We start from the raw sequence: 23,761 nt of genomic DNA, 5'->3' as shown, positions 1-23,761 counted from the left end.
CAGCAGGGAGAGGGAATGTCAGGTCTGAGAAGGAACTGGGAGGGTGTCAGGTTACCCTATGCATTCTTCCCTCCTCCTTTTGCCAGAGAGGGAGGGAGAGAAAGAGCACAGGACGGACACCGAGAGAACGAGCGAGCTCAAGACAGAGAAGTATATGGGACAGTCTCATTCTTGCCCTCTGACATCACGGAATTGGAGTATGTGTTAGGAGCTGCCCGGATTTTCTGCCCGTCGGAGACGCAGAGAGATTTGACAAAGAGCTGGACAGTCCGAGGGAGTTTTCATCGGGGGTCAAATCTCAGGCAGTTTAGTGCTGTCTGGAGTCCCAGAGACTCACACAGCGGGGCTGAAAATGAATTATCTGGTGAGTGTGTTTGCTGTTCTCGTTGTTGTGTGAACGCTTTAAGTTGGTTATGCTAAATGCCCTCGGGTAATGTATCTGGAGTGAATGGGAAAGTGTAGTCATGGTGGACAGAAGAAACACAAGAGACACTTTTAACTTTTTTGTTTTTCTTCGTTTTTTTTTTTTTTTTTACTTCAATCTAATACTTTTTGTCTTATTTAATTTTTTATCATTTTTAAGTATCAGAACAAGTAGGCTATCAGCTTAAAAAGCTCTAAAAAGAGGCAATAATAATTGCCGTAACAATTCACAAAGAGGCCATCAGAATATATCGGCTCCATCTGAGGTTTTTAAAAATGGCTTTTCTTGAGGAGCAGTGAGTTTTGAAAGCTTAGGAGAGAGTGTGAGAAAGCAGGCATAACGGGAGAAAGAAGGGAAGGAAAAGGAGCCCTGCCGCTGTGAGCTTCTCTGCTGACTCAGGAGAAAGCTGAAAGATTAAGGTTTTATGGAAAGGAGCAGGGGAAAGAAGGAGGGAGAGAGAGAGAAAAAAGAGAGGGAGAGAAGAACAGATCTGAAGCGACTGGCCGAAGCATCCGTTCCTTGCCATTGTTTGAAAGCATTGGCGCTCGTTCAGCTTGTAAGGGTTGGGAATGACACAGTGCTTTGGTATTTGAACGTGAGAGTTGGGCTGTACTGTATTTCCGTCTGTGAGGAATCTGGACGCTGGGATTCACCCCCTGCACAGGCTGGGATTTTCCCCCGGCCATAGAAATGGACCTTGAAATGGTTATGGTCAATTATTAGTGCACTGAATATCAGAATGTGAATTGAAAACAGATGATAACTGGGTTTTTAAGAAGAATGAGGAGTATGAATTTTATTGTATTACATTTTTTAATCGGTTGAAACCAGAGTCAGTATATATTGGTTCCTCCTGAGGTGGTCCGTGATGAAGGTGGGGAGTTACGTACTCTTGTGAGTGGGCTGTTGGGTTATTGAAATCACTCTTTAATTTAGGTAACCAGGCTGAATCAGTTGCTAAGTTAAGAATGTTGAGTCATGTTGTGTTAGGGATCTTCAAATAAAAGAAAGACCCCTTCTTCAGAAGATAGCTGAGTAACCTGAGTCCATCTCCCCCCTGTATTGCCTATCTGACTCAACCATGACTCACCCTCCGGCTCTTGGGTTTGAGAGGGAGGAATTCCCCACCGCTGGCCTGAACCCCACACCCTCTCCTGCGGGTCTGACGGACAGGACCTGCTCCTCATCCTCATTATCTTCATAATCATACACGCATGAATGTCAGCATCAGGCTGTGTAGAAGGTCACTGATCTGACCAAATTTAACCCCTTTGGTAACATCACGCATGTGATGCAGAAGTATTGTGGTCCAAAGTAATTCAAGCACTACAGGAAAACATTTACAGACATTTAAAGGGATAGTTCACTATCCCTTTAAAGTGAACTTGGCTATCCCTTTAACCAAGGTTGGATCAGAACAAAACAGGTTTCCTGGTTTGACCTTTAATCAATACCAGAACGAAGAAGTGCTTTGATTCCTAAATTTTGAGGCATGACATTTGGCTATATTCATATGAATATAGCCTGTGTTACCAACCGAATATTAGCATAGTAGTTGGTCTTAGGTTAGTTAACATTTTCCAGCTGCACTTCATTTAACTATCTGGGCCAGTTTGTTTGACACAGATTAAACCATCTTAAAAAGAGAATGACAGCATTTTAGATCAAATATGATGAATTTTATGCCTAAAACAGTCATAGAATCTCTTCAAAGGAACATCTGATTCATTTAATGTCTCAGATGTTTCTCCTAAATGTCTTTTGAAATAACTGAGACAGCTGCTGTCGTACAGTATTCAGCTATAAAATTTGCATAACAAAGCTTAATAATTTGGTCAAGGAAGAGTTTGATGAGAAATATTCAGTATATATTACAGCAGGCGTTCTCAACCCTGGTGCTGGAGGGCCACTGTCCTGCAGAGTTTAGCTCCAACCCTAATCAAACACACCTGAACCAGCTAATTAAGCTCTTTAGGATTACTAGAAAGCTACAGGCAGGTGAGTTTGGATTGTGGAAAGTGGCCCTCGAGGACCAGGGTTGAGAACCCCTGTATTAGAGTATGTTGAAATCTCAGACTTCTCATAAATCTGAGCACAGTTTTGATCATTTCTGGGTTCTTTTAGAACTTCAATAATGTGATCTTCCTTCTGAAAATGATCCACTTAAACCAGCTGCTTTGCTTGTCTTAGATTGTTTAAGCTGGTCTTCTAGTTTGGCCAAGCTGGGGTTTAGCTGGGAAAGTTCCTAAAACCAGGCAACAGACCATCACAATCTAACGCCAGCAAACCAGCTCAGGCTGGTTTATTATGTTTTTTTTTTTTTCTCCAGCAGGGTTTAACCTAACTGTTTCCTACCTAGAGAAACAGTTGAGACATTTAAGATAACTTATTTGTGATTTTTCTTTCATGTGGGTCTTGCTATACCCCTGACCCTCATCTCTTTGAACATGGACAGCAGATGTTGTTTAGCTGCCAGAGTTTAAAGTGAATATGATTCTGTGTTTCTCCCCTGAGCATGAGAAATAACCTACAATAACTTATTTCAAAGACTGAGAACTCTTCAAAGAGACAAGAGTTTCCAATACAATTGTGAGATGATCATCATTTTTCCAATAGCTTCACACTGTGTGTAGTCGTACACATTCCATGCCAGAGCTCCTCTTCCTGTCTTTGTATCTCAGGCCTCCAAGAGTTTATGGCCTTGTCACTGTTATTGAACTTATGGAATGACTGTTTGAGGTCGCAGTGACGCTCTGTGCTGGAAAGGAATAATCGTGTTCTATTGAAGCCTGTCATTTCTGGATTTATTGTTTGGCGTAGGCAGGATTCTGGACATGTTTGTACAGTGATGAAGGTCCTTTCGCTCAGGGTGAAGATGAAAATGTTTATAGCACATGCTGTAGTCCTTATGAAAATTCCCTTTGTCCTTGTTACACTCACGTTTATCTTTTTTTGACCGTCCCAGGTCTGTAAATCACGGCGTAAAGATCAGCACATCGGCATTGTGTTGCCGTGGAAAAACATTGGCAGTAAACCAACACTCAGTCGTAGCCTGTAGCTACAAGAAGCTGTTTTTTAAAGAGGGTGTTGCAACCTCACCCTGCCAGAAAAGGAGGGGCAGGGAGGTGTCTTTTTTTCTTTTTTTCAGTCAACATGAGTGAAATGGATGGTGAATGTTAAGTTGATGTAGTGTGTAGTTGTATTTCTGGGATGAGCTGTGTGTTTTTAAGATTTAGATGTGATGGTGTGATTTTTGTCTGGCTGTGAATCACAGAGTATGTCTGTAGTGGGTGATGCACCATTCAACAGCGGTGTCTGCGTGAACTGTACTGAGGACATGAAATGAAAAAGGTAGACACAACATGGAAGTGTGACTGTGTGTTGTGAGGTGGGCAGAAGGAATGTAATGTGGGCTAATATCTGTGTTAAGTTGAAGCTGTGGAATGTTTCAGGAATGAAAGGATGGGTCTAGTCTTGCATTGACAATGTTACAAACACATTGACAGAGCTATCTAAGGGTGTGTTCACACTTCGGTTCGCTTGGTCCGGACCAAAATAAAATAAAACATTTAGTCCTGGTCCGCTTAGCGTTCACATTTGCATTATCACCAAACCTAAATATACCGAACCTAAAGGCATATGTATATGTTTACATAACCTGATTGGTCGGCTTTTATTACATATACAGAACTTACCGAACATCTAAAACAATGCTGCTGGGCTAAATGCACTCGTTGTATGTGCGTAGCCTGCATATGATGGTATTTTGACCAGGTGAGAACTCATGAAGAGCTTATCAAATGTGTAAAGGAGTCAAAATAGCGTCAGGAATCCCTCCGTCACACTCAAACGAAGATCTGTGACGAGACACGGTTCTGATGCCTGTACCAAACTGTGATGGGCAACATCGCGACTATGGCGAGAAAAAACAGGTATGCTTGAGCATTCTGTCCTTTTTAGGCTTGCATCTGGTGACATCATGTCCGGTTTTTGGTTCGTTTACATGTCTTTGGTCCGCGTTGCGTTATATATCCTTCGAACCGCACCAGAGTTTATTTGGAAGTGGAACGTGGCAGCGTTCACACTTATTCCAATGAACCGCACTAACAGAGCAATCAAAATTTTAATCAAACCAAACATGCCAAGTGTGATCACAACCTTAATGTGACATACCATAGATTTCTTTTATAGTATGGTATGGCAATTTTTTTTGTAAAGAAAAACAAACAGTTACATTATAAAATATTTCTATTTCAAATAAATGCTGCTCTTTTGGACTTTTTTTAACATTCATAATAAGAAATGTTTTGTGAGCACCAAATCAACATATTAGAATGATTTCTGAAGGATCTTGTGACACTGAAGACTGGAGTAATGAGTAATGATGCTGAAAATTTGCCATCAAGGGAATAAATGGCATTTTTAAATATATTAAAATTGTATATATTAAATCATATTTCACAATATTACTGTTTTTACTGTATTTTTAATCAAATAAATGTAGCCTTGGGGAGCATAAGAGACGTAACAAAACATCAAAAATAAAATATCTTGCCGAACACAATTGAAAAGCACACACTTTATATATATAATAAAGTATTCCGAAAATGCTTGGACATATAAATCCATATTTCTCCAAATTTATGTAGTAAACTGCGACTGTATCATCTGTTATTGTCCTTTTTTTTGCTTAGGTTTGTACATCTCAAACTGAGGATTAATTATGTGCCTCCAAGCCTTTGCTCTTTTCCTCGGCAGGCCTGTTGTTAATACTCAAGTCTGGTCTTGTCTGTTGTAAACTCACCTATATAGTGAAAATAGAGCAGGCCACTGGCCCACTGTTTGTCTATGCCATCAACCTTCTGTTATTGTCTTCACTTCTGTTGAGATTTTATGTCCCTTCCTGCGAATAGAGCGAGATTGTGCCCCACTTACATTGTATACTTCCAGCATGATTTAATCTTTTAGAAGAGACTTTCATCCAGTTCATATACATCAGAGAAATCTGTTTAGGAGAAACAGACACTTTATTATGATCTTAAAGGGATAGTTCATTTAAAAATGAAAATTCTGAGGTAATTTACTCACTAGTTTCTGTGGACAGAAATTGAGATGTTTAGACCTAAATCATACATTTTTGTTAAGGGTTAATAAATGATGGCAAAATTACTAGTTGGTCTATTTCTTTGTGACTTTCTTTCTATGTGTGTATCTGTGTGTCATACATGACTGACACAGCTGATAGCGGCAAACGTCCAAACACGCGTCTGGCCGTCTGAGTCACATCTCTGAATCTCAGCTCTGATGACTATCGCTACTGTCTGATACAGCGTCTGCTCCTTGTGTATATGTCTGAAAATGTGTCTACAACAGCTTACCGTTCTTAACTTCACCTGCCTTATAATTACTTCATCCAACCTGCTATTTATGCAACCAGTAAGCCCCTCAAAATAACAACCAGACCGCAAAATATCACCCAAGACTGAGACGCTATATAGATGGGAAAATTTAGAGACCTCTTACTGAGTTGTGGATATGTTCTGGCTACTCAGTTCAGATAAAATGTCTTGCTTTTGTTCTTGTTCGGTCAGGCTCAGGTGTGTTATGCGAACAAAGTGACAGAGACGGCCTTGTTTTGTCTGCAGCGCCCATCTGTTTTTAAACCAATGAAAACTTTTGATGAGGTAGGGAACGTTCCCTCCCAGAGCTCAGGAGGTGTATGTGTGATGAGAATAGACCCGAGACAGATGAGACTCTATCTTCAATTTGGTGCCAACGAAAACCATGCCATGAGGGACAGAAGTACAGCCTGTTCAATATGTCAGACTCTACCCGAATGTCAATCAGTAAAACGTGGGAAGATTTTTAGTGTTTCAGTTGAACAATCAACGCTCAGGTTGCACAGCTTACTTTTCGTTCCTGATCGGGCCGTCTGCACTGATATTAAAATTCTGGCTGTTAATTTTTGTTTATAGTTAAGGTGATATTTATGTATTGTTTTATATATTTAATTAATTGTTGTCATATTATGGCCGATAACTTATAATGTCTGATATAACAATTCGATTCTACTTTGTAATAAAAACAAAAAAATGTAAACTAAAATTAATCATTTTAAATGCTACAAGTGAAATTAAGCATCACAACATTATGATATTCAGTATAAAAAAAATTATATTAATTTTGAGATTTAACAGTGTCATTATATTAAAAGATTAAATTGCATTAACATTAAAGATTAACTTTATGTGAGCATGGACATGCACAATAAAAGATCCAATATCGATATACGTTATTCTAGTATTATGTAAATACTATTGTAGTATATTTTGAATTAGCTTTTTTTCATACATTTTTTCATGTGTTTAGTTTTCATGTCGATTTTAGTTTCAGTTTTTCAAATTTTTTACTTTTGTCATTTTTTAAATATAAACCTGTATTTTTAATATAATTTTAAATAACTTACTTAAATAAGAAATCTGTTTTAGTATTAGTTGTAGTACTTCAACTTCAGTAGCAGTTAGTAGCCAAATTTTTTACATTTTATGTTAAAGTTTTTCATCTAATATGTATATTTTATTTGATTTCAACTTTATTTCAATGACCAAAAATGATTTTTACTAGTAGTTTTAGTTAACAATAACAACACTGTAACAACCGTTATGGATATATCATACATTTCCTAGTTTACAACAACTCATGTTCATGAGATGATCTATAGCTGTGTTGTAGAGGTGTTCGTAGACTGCCTCCGTGTCCTTGAAGCTAATGAGCTCACACACACTCACAATAACAAACAAAAAACACTACCTGCCCCCACCTTGCTAACTTTACTAGTGTTTGTCCCATGGGGTCATGCAGAGGCACCAGACAAAAGCACCCCCTCAACACACACAACAATACAAACACACACACTCATTGACCTGTCTGTACAGAGCGCGCTCCAGCAGCTGCCACATTACCTCTTGTTCAGTGGCTCTGTCTGAATGAAGCGCTCAGCCCCTTCCTTCCTTCCCTCTCTCACAGGTCCACATCCCTCTTTCCTCTCCCCTCCATCCTGTGGAATTCTCTTTCATTCAAAAGATTTCTTCCTCTTTCTCAGTCATTTTTATCCCCATTGTTAAAGGAATAGTTCTCCCAAAAATTTAATTTCTGTTATCATTTACTCACCTTCATGTCTAAGTATTGCAAAAGTCACGTGGACTATTTTTATTATACTTTTATTGTGCTTTTTAGTAATTTGACACCCCCAGTCCTCATTCACTTTCATTATATTGAAAAGAGCGACTAGGAAATTCTTCAAAAATTCACTTTTGAAAGAGTGAGCAATCACTTTAACATGTGGCCTGCAAAGCGCTCTCGCACTCATGACCCTTTTAAATGCAAATGGATGAACGTTTCGTCCTTTGGATGACGAGTTTCCTTTTATTCTCCATTCTCTTCCTCTATCTCTTTCATCCATTCTCTCTGTCTTTCTCCAGAGATAATAAAGTTTAGCATCAGTCTCTGTCTGCTCTAGCCACAGGGAAAGTGTTTGACCTGGACATTTCCATGGTGATGATTGCCAGCGAGAAATGAAGCGAATCTCTCGTCATCCACTCATCTTATATAAGCATCTTTTCCTGAAACAATACTTAAATGTTGGCCAGTAACTAGCCTACAGTAGTGTGACAGTAACTCAGCTATTGTCAAAACAATAAAGCTTATCCAGTAAAAAAAAACCCAGCTTTTTCAAAAAAGCTGCATTGTAGTGTTTTGAAATGTTATATTTTCTTTAATGTTATGTTTATATTTACAATTTACACACAGATTTATAGTTAATGGCACAAACTGCTCTCTCCTAAAATATATCTTTCTTAGGAACCACTGGGAAGTTTAATCGTTTTAGTATGAGTCATAAACTTATACTAAGGTATGTTCATAAATGATTCAATGATTCATTTGAGTCATTTCATGTCATATTTTATGTGGCAAAATTGCTAAATGCTATATTTCGTCACCAGTGTTGGGGTAACGTATTGCAAGTAATGTGAGTTACATAATCAGATTACTTTTTTCAAGTAACTAGTAAAGTTACACATTACTTTTAAATGTATAACTAAATATCGGATTTACTTCTTCAAATAAGTAATGCAAGTTACAGTACTTTGTTTTCCCATTCATTGACTGAACTTTCTTTTTCTGCATCCTATTCTTTTGTGATCCAGAATGTTTGTTTGAGCTGCGCCCTCTACTGTACAGGCGTGAATTTGCGTTTCCTTCAGCCTGAGGCTTATTCATTTCACTTTTGGTATGAAAGGTCCTTTACATTTGTCAAAAATATTACTTTTTTTGTTATTAAAAAACAAACAAGCCCAGCCCAGGTGAGAAAAAGTAACACAAAAGTACCGTAACGCATTATTTTCCATAAAAAGTAACTTAACTCAATTAGTTCTTTTTTTAAGGAAGTATTGTAACGCATTACTTTCAAAAAGTAATTTGTAACACTGTTCGTCACTATGTTTTTGACTTGGTTATATAAATTAGTGTTTCTAGTCTTAACGGTAGATTTATTTAAAATTTTCTGTCTCCATGATTAAATTAAATTATAAAACGAAATTATATCTAATTATATATATTTACATAATATACTGTAGGTATTTATAGATATTTAAGAAGCCATCACTCCTTAAGTTACTACAGTGCTAATTGCTAATACAAAGACAACATTGGACAACATAGAGAGTTCAATTCAGCAATCATTTACTCTTATGAGCAGGTTCTTTGAATGAATCAGTCAGAAAGTTTCATGAAGTTTGGGCCCTTTTTTCTTCAAAAGTTTAGTTTGACTGTAGCTTAACTGCATTTAGCGATGAATAGCTCCAAGTATTTTCAAAGCGGCTTCCAATTACAGCTTGATAAATGACGATGTACACCAGAAAACACCCTTGAGGAACCAACTAATTTTCTGTTGTTGTTTAATGCACAGTACTTTAACGTTTTACTTTATAATTGATGGAGATGGAAGGTGTGATTTATCCTGGGCTGTGAAGGCGCTAATAGATCCATTGATCAATAGTCAAATATCCCCATCTCTGTTATTTTCCTTCATTTATTCTCCTGCTGTTGCTTTAATGCTCATGTGCTTGTGTTCTCCTGTGTGCATTTTCAACAAATGAGAAAACATTCACTGTCACAGAGTCATCGACTCGCCCTTACATATAAACCCCTGTGAATCACTCGCTAAACATCCAGTGTCCTGATCGACAGAGCGAGAGAGAGATAGAGAGAGAGACAGGGAATTTTGGAGAAGTGGGAGAGGAACAGAAAGAGACAGACAGAGAGGCTTGGCATACTTTCTATAATGGAGGCAAAGTTCAACAGCTCATGATGTCATCAGTCCTCCAGAGTCTTTTCGCTTGGCAGGAAAATATTCTCGTGAAAAAAGAGAGGCGAATAGCCCAGAAAGCATACAGCACTCCTTTTCTACTGCAATTTGCTTCTGCTTTTTAAAGGCGGAGCAGATAAGACAGGAGAAGAAAGACAGAGACATCAAGTCACAGAAAATTCTTTGCTGAAGGTTTTTTATCCAATTGCTGCAACGGCAACGTCAATCACCTAATTAATTAATTCTTTATTGTCAGCCCAATCAAGAAAGACGTAACTCTATCCCATTTGTGAAGGAGGAACTGCATCAAGCTTCAGCATTTCTGTTAGTACATATTAATTTTATTTTTTATCTATGTGGCACTATTTTTGGATAATTTAGTTAGAGTTTCGGATGCAAGCCAAATGAAAAGATTATTCATACCTACCTACTTGATATATTTGTGACTAAATGGTTTTAATATTAATGTGGTAAGTTGTGATATTGCTTGTCAACCTGTAAACAACTAAACTCTGCCTAGCAACACCCTGCATTGTTCTTTGCTGAATTGACATATTTCCTGTTAAAAAAGGAAGCTTGGACATTTTAGGCTTTAGTTAGCTGGTATTATGGGGATTGTCATACTTGTTTTAGAGTGTATTTGACTGTACAAAAATCTGCATAGTGCAAGCATAAACCATCCATATATTACAATATATTTTATTAACATACTGTAATATATTTTTGCTGTTGTATTAGAAGAGAAAACATTCTCAGATTGCTCAGCTCTGGTCAGAATGTCTCATTCCTTTGCAAAGACTCCCAAAGAATGGCTTAAACTGCCTGAATGGGAAAAATGGAATTAAAGAGCTCTCTCAGCTGGTCTGAGTGCTTCTCATTATTTTGGCATTGTGTGTATGAATGGATAGAGGAGGCTGTGGAGGTATGCATGCAAGCATTTGTGCATGTACGTTTACGCATTCCTCATCTATGTGTGCATCAGTGCTCTGTGTGTGTATGCGTGTGCCAGCACTACATGGTGACATCTCAACCAGCTGCTCGCAGGCAGTAAAGCCTCTCGGGCGCTATTGTGTCCAGTCTCGGTGTCCTCCGGCTTTAAGGGAGACACTACAGGGACTGTCCCTCACCCGGGCAGCACAGGCAAGGCATTCAACTGTCAGATATGCCCTCTGTGAGCCTCTCCTCTCTCTCCTCCAGCTCCGAGCACAGGGACACCATTCATCAGAGCACTGCCACTCTCCACACAGACCTTTAAAACACACAGGGAGGGATTCACGCGGAATGAATTGTGCTCACTGATAGCGTCGTTTCTTTTGCACTGAGCGCAATTTGTATGGCACATTTCTAGATATTGTGGGCAGCGAGGAGTTTCTGTGTGTGTACAGAGGTGCATAATTAGCGTTATACCAAAGTGACCCGAAAGGAAGATGTAACTGCAGTTTTTGGCTGCATCCTGTTTCACATCACCTACTATCCTCGATATTATGTTAAAAACAAAGTGCTCAGATAATGTACTATATCCATTAACATTATATCCATAATGTACCTTTCCACAGAGTTTTCAAAATTTGTGAATCAGGTTTTCTGATGTACCGATGGCATACTCTCTGACTACATTCTCAAAAATACACTTTTACATTAACAGGGAAGTACATGAAAGTTTGAGGTGGTAGGTTTTTGCTGAATAAAAGTATTATTTATAGTAAGCCTATATTTTTTTTTGAATTACTGACATCAAACTATCGAACAGTAGTTTATGTACTTTAGTCTGCAACATAAGTATGCAAATTGAGAATCAGGCTGTGTGAATTGTCTAGTAAGTAATGGAGAGAATGAAAGAAAGATGCTTACCTCCTAGTAAGTTCCTACTCGAGTCTGAAAGTCATAATTATGATGTGAAGTGATTTTTCCCGGAAAAAACTTCCAGCATTTTCTTATTTCTTTCTCTCTTTAAAACTTCCATGACAAAGACAGGAAGCTTTTAAGCACTAGTACAAGAGGATGAAGACCACACATTGTGCACTAGACCAAAAATGATACTTCACTTGTGAATTTGATCTTTTTCATGCCGCCACAGAGAATTATGCTATACAAACCACCTCATAAACCAGCTAATTGAGGTGAATTTTCGAACAAGCTTTATTGATATATTGCATCAATATACCTGTACCTGCAAGGTCAACATAACTTCACAATGACAACTGCGCAACAAATACTAAATTGCTTCCTCCATGATCCATGAATTGATGCCTCCAGTCCGAAGTGAGTTTCCCACTGATAATCACAACTTTGTGATGGCGTTCATGCGGAGCTCATCTCGTAAATACGATCATTCCTACATGACTCGAAGGCAGCATGTGTCCAGACAGGGGAGGTCTGTTTGTAATCAAGCACCTGCTGGCTATCTGCTGCACTGCATCAATCACCTGTTAGCTTGAGCGCAAAACAGTGAACTCACGGTTGGAGAGCTGTAGATGGGGGTATGTGGGGGACATGGAGCGCACTGTGTTGGAAATTAGCCATTCCTTCCTGTTCTACTGCACAATGGCCCTCTGCTGAATCACTCAATAAGAGAGGGGAGGGTTACAGCAGAATAGTGGAGTGTCTTGATTGAAGCTAAACTCCCCTCTTTCTTTTTTTCGTTGAACAGTTCTAGAGGGTTTCTGCAGTAACAATGACGGATCACAATCAGCCAATCAAGCACTTTGAATTTGTTGAGAGGACAGTTATAGAGTGCTATTGGTTGACTGTGGCTTTATTAAGATGGGTGATACACGTGTCTATTGGCACAGTGCCAGGCTTAAGTGGGTTTTTGCCAGAGAAAGGGTGGGTGGGAGGGACTGGTCCAGGGGGCCGAACTGCAAATATTTGTTTAACTGTCAAAGACCAGCCGCACTTGTGGGTGGCTTTGTAAACGAGAGGACAGATGGAGTCCATGTTGTGTAAATGTGCCGGGAAGGGGTTTGAAGCAAAGAGACAAAATGTAAAAAGCAATGTAGAATTACATTATAGTCACAAGCCTTGTTTACACCTGGTAAGATCTCGGGTGATCTGATCACAAGTGGTGACTACAAACATCACTTATGTTAGAGTTTTACTGCATGTTAAAGCAGAATGTTAAAATTAATCAGCATGAATTTAGTGCTGTCCACTTGTGAACACATTGCCAAGAATGGATCCAGGTGTAATGCGTGATCATTTGTGAATATAAACTCAACCCTTTTCTCTTTCCTCTCTTGCAGAATGTGTTGGCAAAGGCCCTGTACGACAATGTGGCGGAGTCTCCGGACGAGTTGTCCTTTCGGAAGGGCGACATCATGACTGTCCTGGAGCGGGACACGCAAGGCCTGGACGGCTGGTGGCTCTGTTCGCTGCACGGCCGTCAAGGCATTGTCCCTGGCAACCGGTTGAAGATTCTTGTGGGCATGTATGATAAACAGCAACAGCAGCAGTTACAGCAGTTGTCGAGCCAACCCAGCCCAACCCAGAGCCTTCTCAACCTGCCTCAGAGTGCCTACAACAAGCTTCCCCCCTCATCCCAGTACACAGCCATGCACCCCGCCTTCACCTCCTCCAGCTCCGCCAACTCGACCAACCCAGATGGAGTCTACATGCTCCCCCCCAGCCACGGCCTGCCCGCCTCCTCCAACCTCTACCAGGTGCCCACCGGCCCCCAACCTCCACAGCTCCAACCTAAAGCCCCCGCTGTGGCACAAAAGCAAAGCCAGGCACAGTACCCTCCCACCCCGCAGGATGTCTACCAGGTGCCCCCCTCCATTAATGTTCCAGGCCAGGACATCTACCAGGTGCCACCCACTGCAGGAGGGCCGTGTCCCGGGCAGGACGTGTACCAGGTGCCACCATCTATGAACCAGACACAGGACATTTACCAGATTCCGCCATCAATAGAGAGGAGCTGGGACTCTCCCAAACCCATGGGAAAGGTAGGAAAAGATTGTCTTGTATTCACATATATGTAACACATTTTCAGACATTTACTTTCATAACAAACAGAAAACTTGAAAGAAGAAGAATTTTAATTGAATTGAATTGAATTTTATTTATTCAAAAAGATTGGTTTTGTGGAAACATGATTTTACCCCATAAACTGTTCATAATAACTAAAATGTTTCCATATTGGTATTCCATATCCAATTCTGAACGATTCATTGGGTCATATTATAAAAAAACATATAATACATAACTTTCTCCTCTACTGTTTCACTCTGTAATACATATTTAGTAAGTAAAATAGGAACAGCATTTAATGTTGACCATATTTATACACAAGGACATGTGATGAGAGAGACCCTGGAAAGCATACAGAAAGACTACCTAGAGAAATATAGACAGAGGGGTGTTTGAGGGAGGAGAGTGTCATAAATAATGCAGAGTTTTTAACGCTGGTGACTGTGGGCAGTACAGAGTGAGTAAGCACTTTTTTTCAAATGGTAACTACAGGTTGAAGCTGTGGGCAGTGACGGTCCCTTGAGAGAGTGTTGCAGGCCACTCTTACGGCACTGAGCCATATGCCTCAGCTGCCGCAGTGGCAGGGGAAATGAAGTGTAAAGATGGAAGGTTGAAGTGAGGAGAGGTTCAGCTGCAGACCTGCTCGCTGTTAGCCACCTGTCAAATCTGCTCTACCTACAGCCATAAAGATAGAGAAATGACTCAGTGTCACTGGTAAATGTTTTGGATTACACTATTTGGCTCTTTGTGAGTGCAATATCTACAAAGTGATTTTAAAAATCCTTATATAGTCATACATTTCAGGAACAGTCTTGGAAAAATCATGGAAATGTACCATGCACCATGGTATTTACATGGTATTCCAAGGTATCTCAAAGAGTACCATTCTTACGATTCCAAACTTTTTGCCATGTTTTAGTTTTTGTAAAATAGTTGGCATGGTTTTTGTTGTCATTGGTAAAATGGTTCTGTCAGCCGGGAATTTGAAGTAATATGACTCTGGTGGAAAAGTAAATGAAAAACCATCCTGCCCTTGAAACTGAAAATAATAAAAATGTAATACCTCAACAAGATGTGAATTCTTAGAAGATTTCTGATTCTTCACATTTTGTACGTGGTTTAAGCTTTAGCTCAGCTTTGAGTCGATAATTTTAGTATCATGCTTTTGTCTATCCTGAGCCATGGTTATTAAAGCTACCAGTTCCTTTACCACATTCTCTTTTCACAGAGTCTGTCAGAAAGTAGAAGTAGTAGTCCCAGCTACTTTACAACATACTTTACTACCTCTCATGTCATATGAGTAGTTGACAGTCATTTGAATGTTGGTAGAGTCTGTGCTGCAAACCCAACGGCCAAAGGATCGATACTGATGGCAGTGACCCAGGAACTTACTAAACACCCTGAATACTGCAGTGAGGGGGAAGAGATGGTGTGGATCAGAAGTCAAAGCCAGAGTGGATTCCAGTGAGGAGCGCAGTGCTTACGTTCTTCAGGATTTGGTGCTGCATTGAAGCCAAATATATTGCAGTATCACTGCTTCCAGAATATTCTGTCATTGCAGTTTTCCATCTTTGCTAGAGCAGTTGATAGCACTAAAACGCTGTCACTTCAACGCGACCTCACAAAGTTCCATTATAAGCAATAAAGCTGCCAACAATGCACTCTTACTTGCATTGTGTCTAAACGTTGTTTGTTAATGAGGGGTTTTGCGAGCCTGCATAACTCAGCACTGAATAAAAACTCTGCTGTTTTGAGCGTTGAGTGGATTCTGGAACTTAAATACCACTGATTGGCCATTGTGTTCACGAGATCAACAACTATGTTTGTGATTGGCTACATTGCTCACCGCTGCAAAAACACATTGTAAATAGATACATTTGACGTTCTCTTTGGCGCTCCAGTGCCAAATCCGTTTTGCCAATATATTATTACAGTATTAACAGTATCTAGCCCCCCTGCAGAACCGGGCCTAAAAGGAGAACTAGGAACAAGGAAACTAGACCTCTATTATCATTTCCTTCCGTGATCATTCTCCGAAGCATTAGTTTCTATTTGCAATGCTTGTCTTGAGGTTTTCCTTTCGTGAGTTTTATGAGGGGAGATTTTGATGTGTTTTCTTAACGTCCTCTATTATGATTACTTGTCCTTGTGCCCACAGTCCCTCTATCACTGGCAGCTTTTCATTATGTGATAAGAGTGAGAGAGAAGAGGATGGATACACGCGCACACACACACACACACACACACACACACACACACACACACACACACACACACACACACACACACACACACACACACACACACACACACACACAGCAGAGCGCTAAAAAAACCCTTTATACTTTTGCTCTGCTTAATAAAGGAATGTATTTCAAGGCAGAAATACTCCAGTCGGTTAATTCTCTCAAGGCTCATGTATAACTAAATAACTGGCAGCAGTGTTTGTGTGTGTGTGTGTGTGTGTGTGTGTTATGCTGGGGTAAAATAAAGTGCAAAAGAGGCTTTTCATTTTTAAGCGTGATTAAACTGTTATATTAATATTCTATTTTTGATCAAATAAATGAAGCCTTGGTGAGCATAAAAATTCATCGAAACAGTGTAAAATTCTACCTACTCCTAATCTTTAACACAGTAGTGTATATGGTAAACATTTTAGGGTATTGGGTAAACAGTAAACTGTTCAAATATTTTCAGATATTTAAGTTGTTTGAAAGAGATAGACTTGATTATTGATTGTGGGAGTGGATGGTCACTGTTGAACTCTTTTGCAGTGATTCCTGTTTTCTTTGTAACAGCAACTTCTCATATCTCTCTTTGGGACCATAGGTAGTGTAGTTTTTAGAAATGTTGTTATAAATCCTAATTTCAATAAGTTGTGGTTATGCTTAACTACTGTATGGACAGACTCGCTCATACTGTGTATACTGTGGATATGTGGATACTGTGGCAGCAGTAAGGAGTTATATGATCATTGTGGAAGGGGTCAGGGTTAGGAGTGAGGGATTGTGATAAAGCAGCTGGAACAACAGCGCTGTGTGTCACATCAAAGACATGCGCAGGCAGGGTGTGTCAGCACGCGACCCACAAAGCCCTCGCACGCTTCTCCAATGAGCAGGAGTTTAAATCCTCCCTTACTTTCCCCTGTCTGAATAAATCATCATGGACTCTTATTTATGGAAGTCATTTCACATTGTGCGATATATTGCAAGAAATGACAAATAATAGCCATAATTGAGAGAAATAAAGTCTTGTAAAGTAGCAATTATGAGAAACACAGTCACAATTACCATATATTTTGTTTACTACCAGGTGGAATCGAGCTTCCATAACCATTTGCTAAAAAGCTAAACTCAGTGACTCAAATCAATAACATTTTTGATAAGAATTAACACTAAATATTATGGCATGCTTCAATCAAAATTCTTACGAAATATGACCGTAATACCGGATGTGACCTTCAGTTGCAAAAATAAGATTTTACATGTTTGTGACTCACCGCTGCTAAGACTCGCCCTGGTGTCCTGCTTACACATTAACCAAAGTGAGCTTACACTATCAACTCAAGTTGCACATTGACCATTAGAGTAAATAAAACTGACGGATGAAGAAAGATTTGAGCGTAAGCTTGTTCGTCCGGTTTAGGGCCATGTGAGCGTGTCACAAAGAGGGTTTGTGGGTGAGGTATTTAGTTCTATTATGGATGCAGTTGAATGGACAGTGAAGAGGGGCAGCAGAGGTGGAGAAAGAGTCTGGTCTTATCTCTTTAATAGCCCCTGCTATAGCCGTTCGCTATGCTGGAGAGATAGCTGGGGTTTATTAAGGCAAGGTGTACTGGGAAACAGGAAGGGGGTGATGGCAAAGGCTAGATTGAGATTCTGCTGTTAGTTTGCCGCACTGCCTGTTCTGAAAGTAAATGTGTAATCTTTGGAGACTTAGTTGAGGCTGCTCACCTGATCAGGCAGGGGAGAGGAGGGAGAGGGAGGAGGTGCTGGCTTGGCTTATCTGCAGGACCAGGCAGGCAGCGTTTAGAGGAGAGGGAGAGGAGAACATTGTGAGGCGATAGAATAAAGGAAGACCAGAGGGATCGTAGATCCAAACTCCACTGACACATTCACGGAGCTACATCGGTATGGAGAAACACATTAGTTTAACATCTGCTATCATAATGTTATCAATGTGTTAAGCAATGTTATGAGTGAATTTCAAGCATAATTTTTACAGCACTGAAGGGCACTGCTGAGAAGGAATGCTATAACCGGGCCATTCCAGCAAAAGTGAGCCATGGAATGAGCAAAGAGTTAGATGATGACATTTCCTCACTAAAGCCTGTGGTTATTTACATCTCTTGCACTTGAGCACCCAAGAAGTATCATCAATTTCTTGAATATTCCCCTTTGTCTGCCATTGGTTGACCAACTGGTAGTTTTGCCCCAAACTCACGCATTGGTTGAGCCAATGTCACCCCCTGTGTCAGAATATGCCTACTTCCTTACTATTTAGTAGGCAAAAAAATAATAGAATGTGAGCCGTTAGTATGTCCGAATTCATAATATTTATAAAACAGCAGGCGAAAAGCACCCAGATTGACCTGCTATTTCCACCAAGAATCTGAGGTTCTCAGCCAGTGGACACTTAAATTCATTTAACCATGATGCCACGGGAGAGGATTTGTGAATGGCAATGAGACGACGCAACTGAAGCTGGTAGCTAACGTGACTGTGACAATATAATGCATGATGTATGTCTGAATTTCATTCATACTACACATATTAATACTATATAGAACATAGTCAACATACTTTTTTAATGGTTACAAAGGAAGTTTCAAACCAAATGTAGTACCTACTAGACAGTATGTGATTTTGGACACAGCGGTTTGGGATGGTTAGGATGCTCAAATAAAACAGAAATATTTTTAAGGTATCTACCAAGCCACACTATTTACCTTGTCCACTGTCTATGTTATTTCTCTCCAGAAGTTATGCGAGATTGTTGTTTTTTGTTGTTTGTATCTCATGTCATTTTTCTTTATTAATTTTTGCTTTATTCTTCACTATTATCTCATGGAAAAGTGTGTACAGGGAATGGGAATACCGCTGGGTGCTTGTGTGTGTCTTGTGGGAATTTCCCTCACTGGCTGGCACATCTGTAATCTACTGCTCCTCTCTCCCCTCACATTCCTGAAAACCAGAGCTACTCCTCCCTGCCTTTAGATGGCCTTCAAGGCATCATGCTCTCCACTTCATTTTAGGGAATCAGTTCATAAACTCTCCGCCTAATTCGTAAACATTATGGGAAGCGTGCTAGCTAGATGGGATTTAAACTATGTCGTTTTAAGACCCAAGTAAAGGCCCTCTCACCATTTCTAATTTCTAACACGCACTCACCTCGTTCGGCATGATCTTGCGGCTATCAGAGCAGAAACAAAAACTGCTGCTCTGTATGATTTTCCTTCGTCTCCGGTCGCGTTCATACTGTATGTAATTTGTGTTAGCTTATTTCATCCATGAAAAAACCCATAGATTTACCCACACATAAACCCTCCCCTTGAAGAAATCAGGACAGAGGTGGTCGAAAGTGGACAAAAGAGACGGATTTAAACACCAGATGTAAACGGGAATCTGTCTCCCTCATCTATTTGTGATCCAATCGACCAAAATATTTCTTATTACCAAGTGTAAACAGGGCCTTACATTATTTTTCAATACATGTGCTAGATGGATTGTGCTCATCTTTTGCAGTGTTTCATTCAAAAATCAAACGTTTAAAAAAACACATCTTGAAACCTTACATTTTTTTTATTTTCCACTCATCGTGTTATGCGTTTTTCAAAGCAAAAAAATTGTTCAATGTCAGTGGCCAATTGGAAAATCTCATATTCAAATGGATCATCACTGTTTTTCAAGTTACATAGATTGTGTCAAATGTTTCATTTTTTATGATTTATGATTCTTACATTCAAGTGAATCCTTCAAATTAATTAATATAGAGATATAGAGGATTCATTTGGGATGTGGACACCGCTGCCATAGGCAATCTATCCTATCCCTCTCTTTCTTTCTGTTTCTCCTTTTGATTCTTTTCTTCTCTGTAAGTACTTCAGATATTGAATTGAGAGCCCTTAATGGTTGTTTAAATAGTCTCAGTTCCCCTCAGGGGCCTGTGTGTGATTTTAGGTTTGTATCTCTGGGCCTCACTGCAGTGCATTGTGGGCTTTTAAAGAGGGACTTTGATATTGGCCTCACATCACAGCACACGAGTGAAGCATTGGCTGCTCCAGGGCACTGTGCCTCACGTAGCCTCATTACTCTCTCCTCAGACTGCACACGCTGACTCTGAATCAGCACATATCCACCAGCAGTCTCCTGTACATAGTAATGTGATGCAGAGAGTGTGTCTGAAGACAACACGGCATCCATTACAAGCAGCGTGTCTGGGCTCAGTGTAGCGGCTGCTGGTTTCCAGTGATGTGGCTCAGGCAGAAGATTAGGAAAGAGAGAGCGACTAAAGGAGAAAGCTAGAGCTGATGCCATGTTTCCTTTACAGCTGGAGGAGATGCAGGAAGTAGCGTGATGACTGGGCAGTTCTGAACACGGTGTGTATCTGGTCCACCGATGTGCTTTATTTATATTCCCTGAGCTTCAGAGCTCAGTTGAAATCTCATTGTATCCTCATGACCAGTGTTGGGGAGTAAGAAGCTAAAAAAAAGAGACTATTTTTCAGTAGCTTGAGAATAGCCCAACTCCCTGCTGAAAAAAAAGTTACACCAGCCTAAGCCGGTTTTCTGGTCTAAACTGGTCTCACAGGCTGGTTTAGAGGGGTTTGGGCAGCTTTTACTTTTTATAACCAGCTAAGACCAGAAATACAGCAGAATTAACTCCAACTGATCCAAAACAGTATTGTTTTTCCAGTGACAAGCTACCTTTTCCAATAAGAAATAGGTGTAGCACAACAGAATGCTATTTTATGTTCCATTGTGTTGCACATGCAGCTTTACAGCCAAGCAAACTGAGGGGTTGTTTACTCAACACCGGTTTCCACTAAAAATGGAAAACCTTTTATGCGTTTTTGCCCGTAATTTACACAACAGCGTTTTGGGGTCTTGAAAATGCTAACTAAAACGTGAATTCGTGCAAACAGTGACATCATATGTATGCGTATTAAATGTTCAGTCTATTGGTGCGCAGTGTTTCTTTACAAAGTGACATCGCCAACTACTGGCCTGGCAGCATAATACAGTGGTTTAGTCGTTTTCGCAGATCAGTGTGAATGGGGATCGTTTTGACAAAGAAAAAACTTTTCAGTTTTTAGTACATTGACGTGTAAACATACCCTGAGACCATAATCAAACACTCTCTCATATGTAATGAAGTCTAATTAATTTAAGTGAATTCATTCTTTCCTGTTAATGATCTGGTTCAAATATGATTAACCAATTCCAGTTCACAGAGCCCCGCATATGATGTGGGGGGAAAATAATGATATTGTGGGACTTGAATTAAGAATGTATTCCCAAGAATTAATTTCCAACTTATTATCCCCCCCCCCCCCCCCCTATTTTTAGTTAAATCGTGGCCATGATTGAACTACATTAAAATAAGGAAACAAAACAGGGCCAAAAATGAATAAGTTGTGGGATTTAATTATTAATTTGTGGCCACAATATCTTATTTATTTTCTTCTGCATGTCATGCACGTGGCTTCTTACTTGTGCCGAATTTTATGTATTCTGTGTGTATTTATATGTATTCGGCATAATACGTAATCATTTGCATTTCCTTTAGTGTACAGTATGTAGCGAAATATTTCATTAGTGTATTTGTTTTCTTACTTGTATTTAGTGTATGTATATGTTCAAGTGTAATGGTGTCACTCCAGTTCTATTAATCTATTAAAATATAATCCCCTCTTAAATAGCTTTAATACTTTTTTAGTAGCTTGTAGTTTAGTTGGAGTAGCTTTAAGCTTGAGAAACTACAGCTACAAAGTGACTGTCTTCGAGGACACATCGCTGTTGGACACATCATGTGTCCATTTGGCTTTCACCTTCAGGGCCCCGAGAGACCTTCGTTAGGTCAGTCAGGACCAGTGAGGGGGTCTTTTGAGTTTGTAACCTTGAGCACACCACTTTATCAGTTAACACAGTCACACAGCCACAGGTCATGTCCAACAGAGAGAGTGAAAAAGACAGCATGTGTGTGTCTGAAGAAAGACAAAATATGAATCTTCCTAGCAGGATCTCCTCCATTACCTGCTGTGGCCTCATTTTCTGCTCGGACAGCGAGTTCCGAGCGAGGGGACGGGAGATTGACAGCTGAAGGGAGCAGAGGAAAACAGCGAGATCAGTGGGACGGAATTAGCAGTCTGAGCGGCGATGGCGGGTGGAGCCGCGGGAGCAGGTTTTGCTTCTCTTGCGCAGTGTCCTGTCATTAACGTCCCCACATAGCCAGCAGCAGATCGAGGGGGGAGGGGAGATGGGGCCCAACGCGGGCCCCTCAGCGTAAACAGCAGACCACTGCGAGCCTTTATTTGTGCTCCAGTGGCCTTCATCAAAGGGCTGGAATATCACAGGAGGCCACAGGGTTCACTTTGTACTGCAGGGAGTTGAAAGGACTGAAAAAACACAGATCAGAGAGAAGAACAGGGGGCCTAATGGAGCCGCAAACTCATTTACTGCGTCTTCACACACGCTGTATGTCTTCTGCTGAAGAGTACACACAACCTTTGCTCCCTGTGTGTTGTTCATCATTTTTATTTATGTTCATATAGGTGCGTACTAGTAGGTTTAAAGGAGCCTCGGTGTCAGATTTTAATTGGCTCGTGAAAAGCCAACTTCAGCACCACGGGCTAAACTCAGTGGTCACCATTTAAACAATCTCTGTGATGTTTTACATCTTTCCCTGAAGGTCAAAGGATACAGGAAATTACAGCTAGTTCTGAAATGGAGACCAAATGTTGACTTATGTAAACAGAAAATATTTATTGTCACTTTTGTTACAAAAAAAGTTCCCCAAAAAATAAAAATTCTTTCATCATTTAATCAACCGTGTGTTGATAAATTACACAAAATATTTTTTTGTCCATATAATGAAAGTCAATAGGGTCCAAACAGCTATTTAAATACTATTATTTTTAAACTAGTATTTATTAATATTTTGAATTAGCTTTTTTATTTTTTTTATTTCACGTTAAGTTTGAGTAATTTTATGTGCTTTTGTCATTTTTATTTAGCTTTAATTTGTTTTTATTTCAGCTTATTCTATATCAGTTAGTTGCCAAGGCAACATTTCAAATTTTGCATCTAACATTTATATTTTATGTTATAACAGCTTTATTTCAGTTGACAAAAACAAAAATAGACACATTTTTAGTTAACAGTAACAACACTGGGTCCAAAACAAATTCTTTTGTGTTCCCTAAAGGTTTGGAACCACATGAGGGTGAGTAAATGATAAGAGAATAATTTTTTTTGGCTAAACGGTCACTTTAAATGCACTTTCACGCTAAATATCCTGAATGATATCTCTTTTGAGCGTCTTTCACTTCCTCAAACACGCACAATGGTCTCAGGAACTGACCAACCTTTGATCACTGGCCATAGGGACGGTGTGGTCTCCAAGGAGACACACTCATCTCGGTCTTATTAATAGGTGCTGCGGACAGGCCTGAGTGTTGTGTTGCCAGGTGAGCAGGAGGAGAGGAAGTGTGTGCGTGTGTGTGTGTGTGTGTGTGTGTGTGTATACGGAGGTCTGCACATATGCTGTCTCAGTTATATGCACTATTGCAACCAGCATCGGAAATGCTTTTACTAAACTAGAGTAAAAGAGAGGAAGAGCAACGAGATGAAACCGAGAAAGGAAATGCAAAAACAGAAAGATAGAAAGACAATATGCTGAGCTGGTTTGAATAAATGCCATGCAGGCGCACCACAGGTAGATTGTTTGTGAAAGAAAGAGAAAGATTGACTGAAGGGACGATTATGCTCTGAAAGAAACAAA

General features: G+C 39.8%; 1 protein-coding gene across 3 annotated transcripts in view; it reads left to right on the top strand.

The window, feature by feature from the left end:
* Positions 1–23,761, top strand: part of LOC307160130 (breast cancer anti-estrogen resistance protein 1-like) — an 86,513-nt gene that overhangs the window by 43,016 nt on the left and 19,736 nt on the right. For 2 of the 3 annotated variants that reach the window (XM_079873999.1, XM_079873997.1), the window contains one exon: positions 13,034–13,735. In XM_079873999.1, the coding sequence (XP_079730125.1) occupies positions 13,034–13,735 (702 nt within the window). Of the gene's footprint in view, positions 1–84; positions 365–13,033; positions 13,736–23,761 lie in introns of those variants that run through there. The other variant, XM_079873998.1, reaches the window with a different exon arrangement.

Source organism: Squalius cephalus, assembly GCF_949319135.1.
Source record: "Squalius cephalus genome assembly, chromosome: 6".
Taxonomy (NCBI): Eukaryota; Metazoa; Chordata; class Actinopteri; order Cypriniformes; family Leuciscidae; genus Squalius; species Squalius cephalus.
Note: the sequence above shows the minus strand (reverse complement) of the source record. Positions and strands in the feature narration are given on the sequence as shown.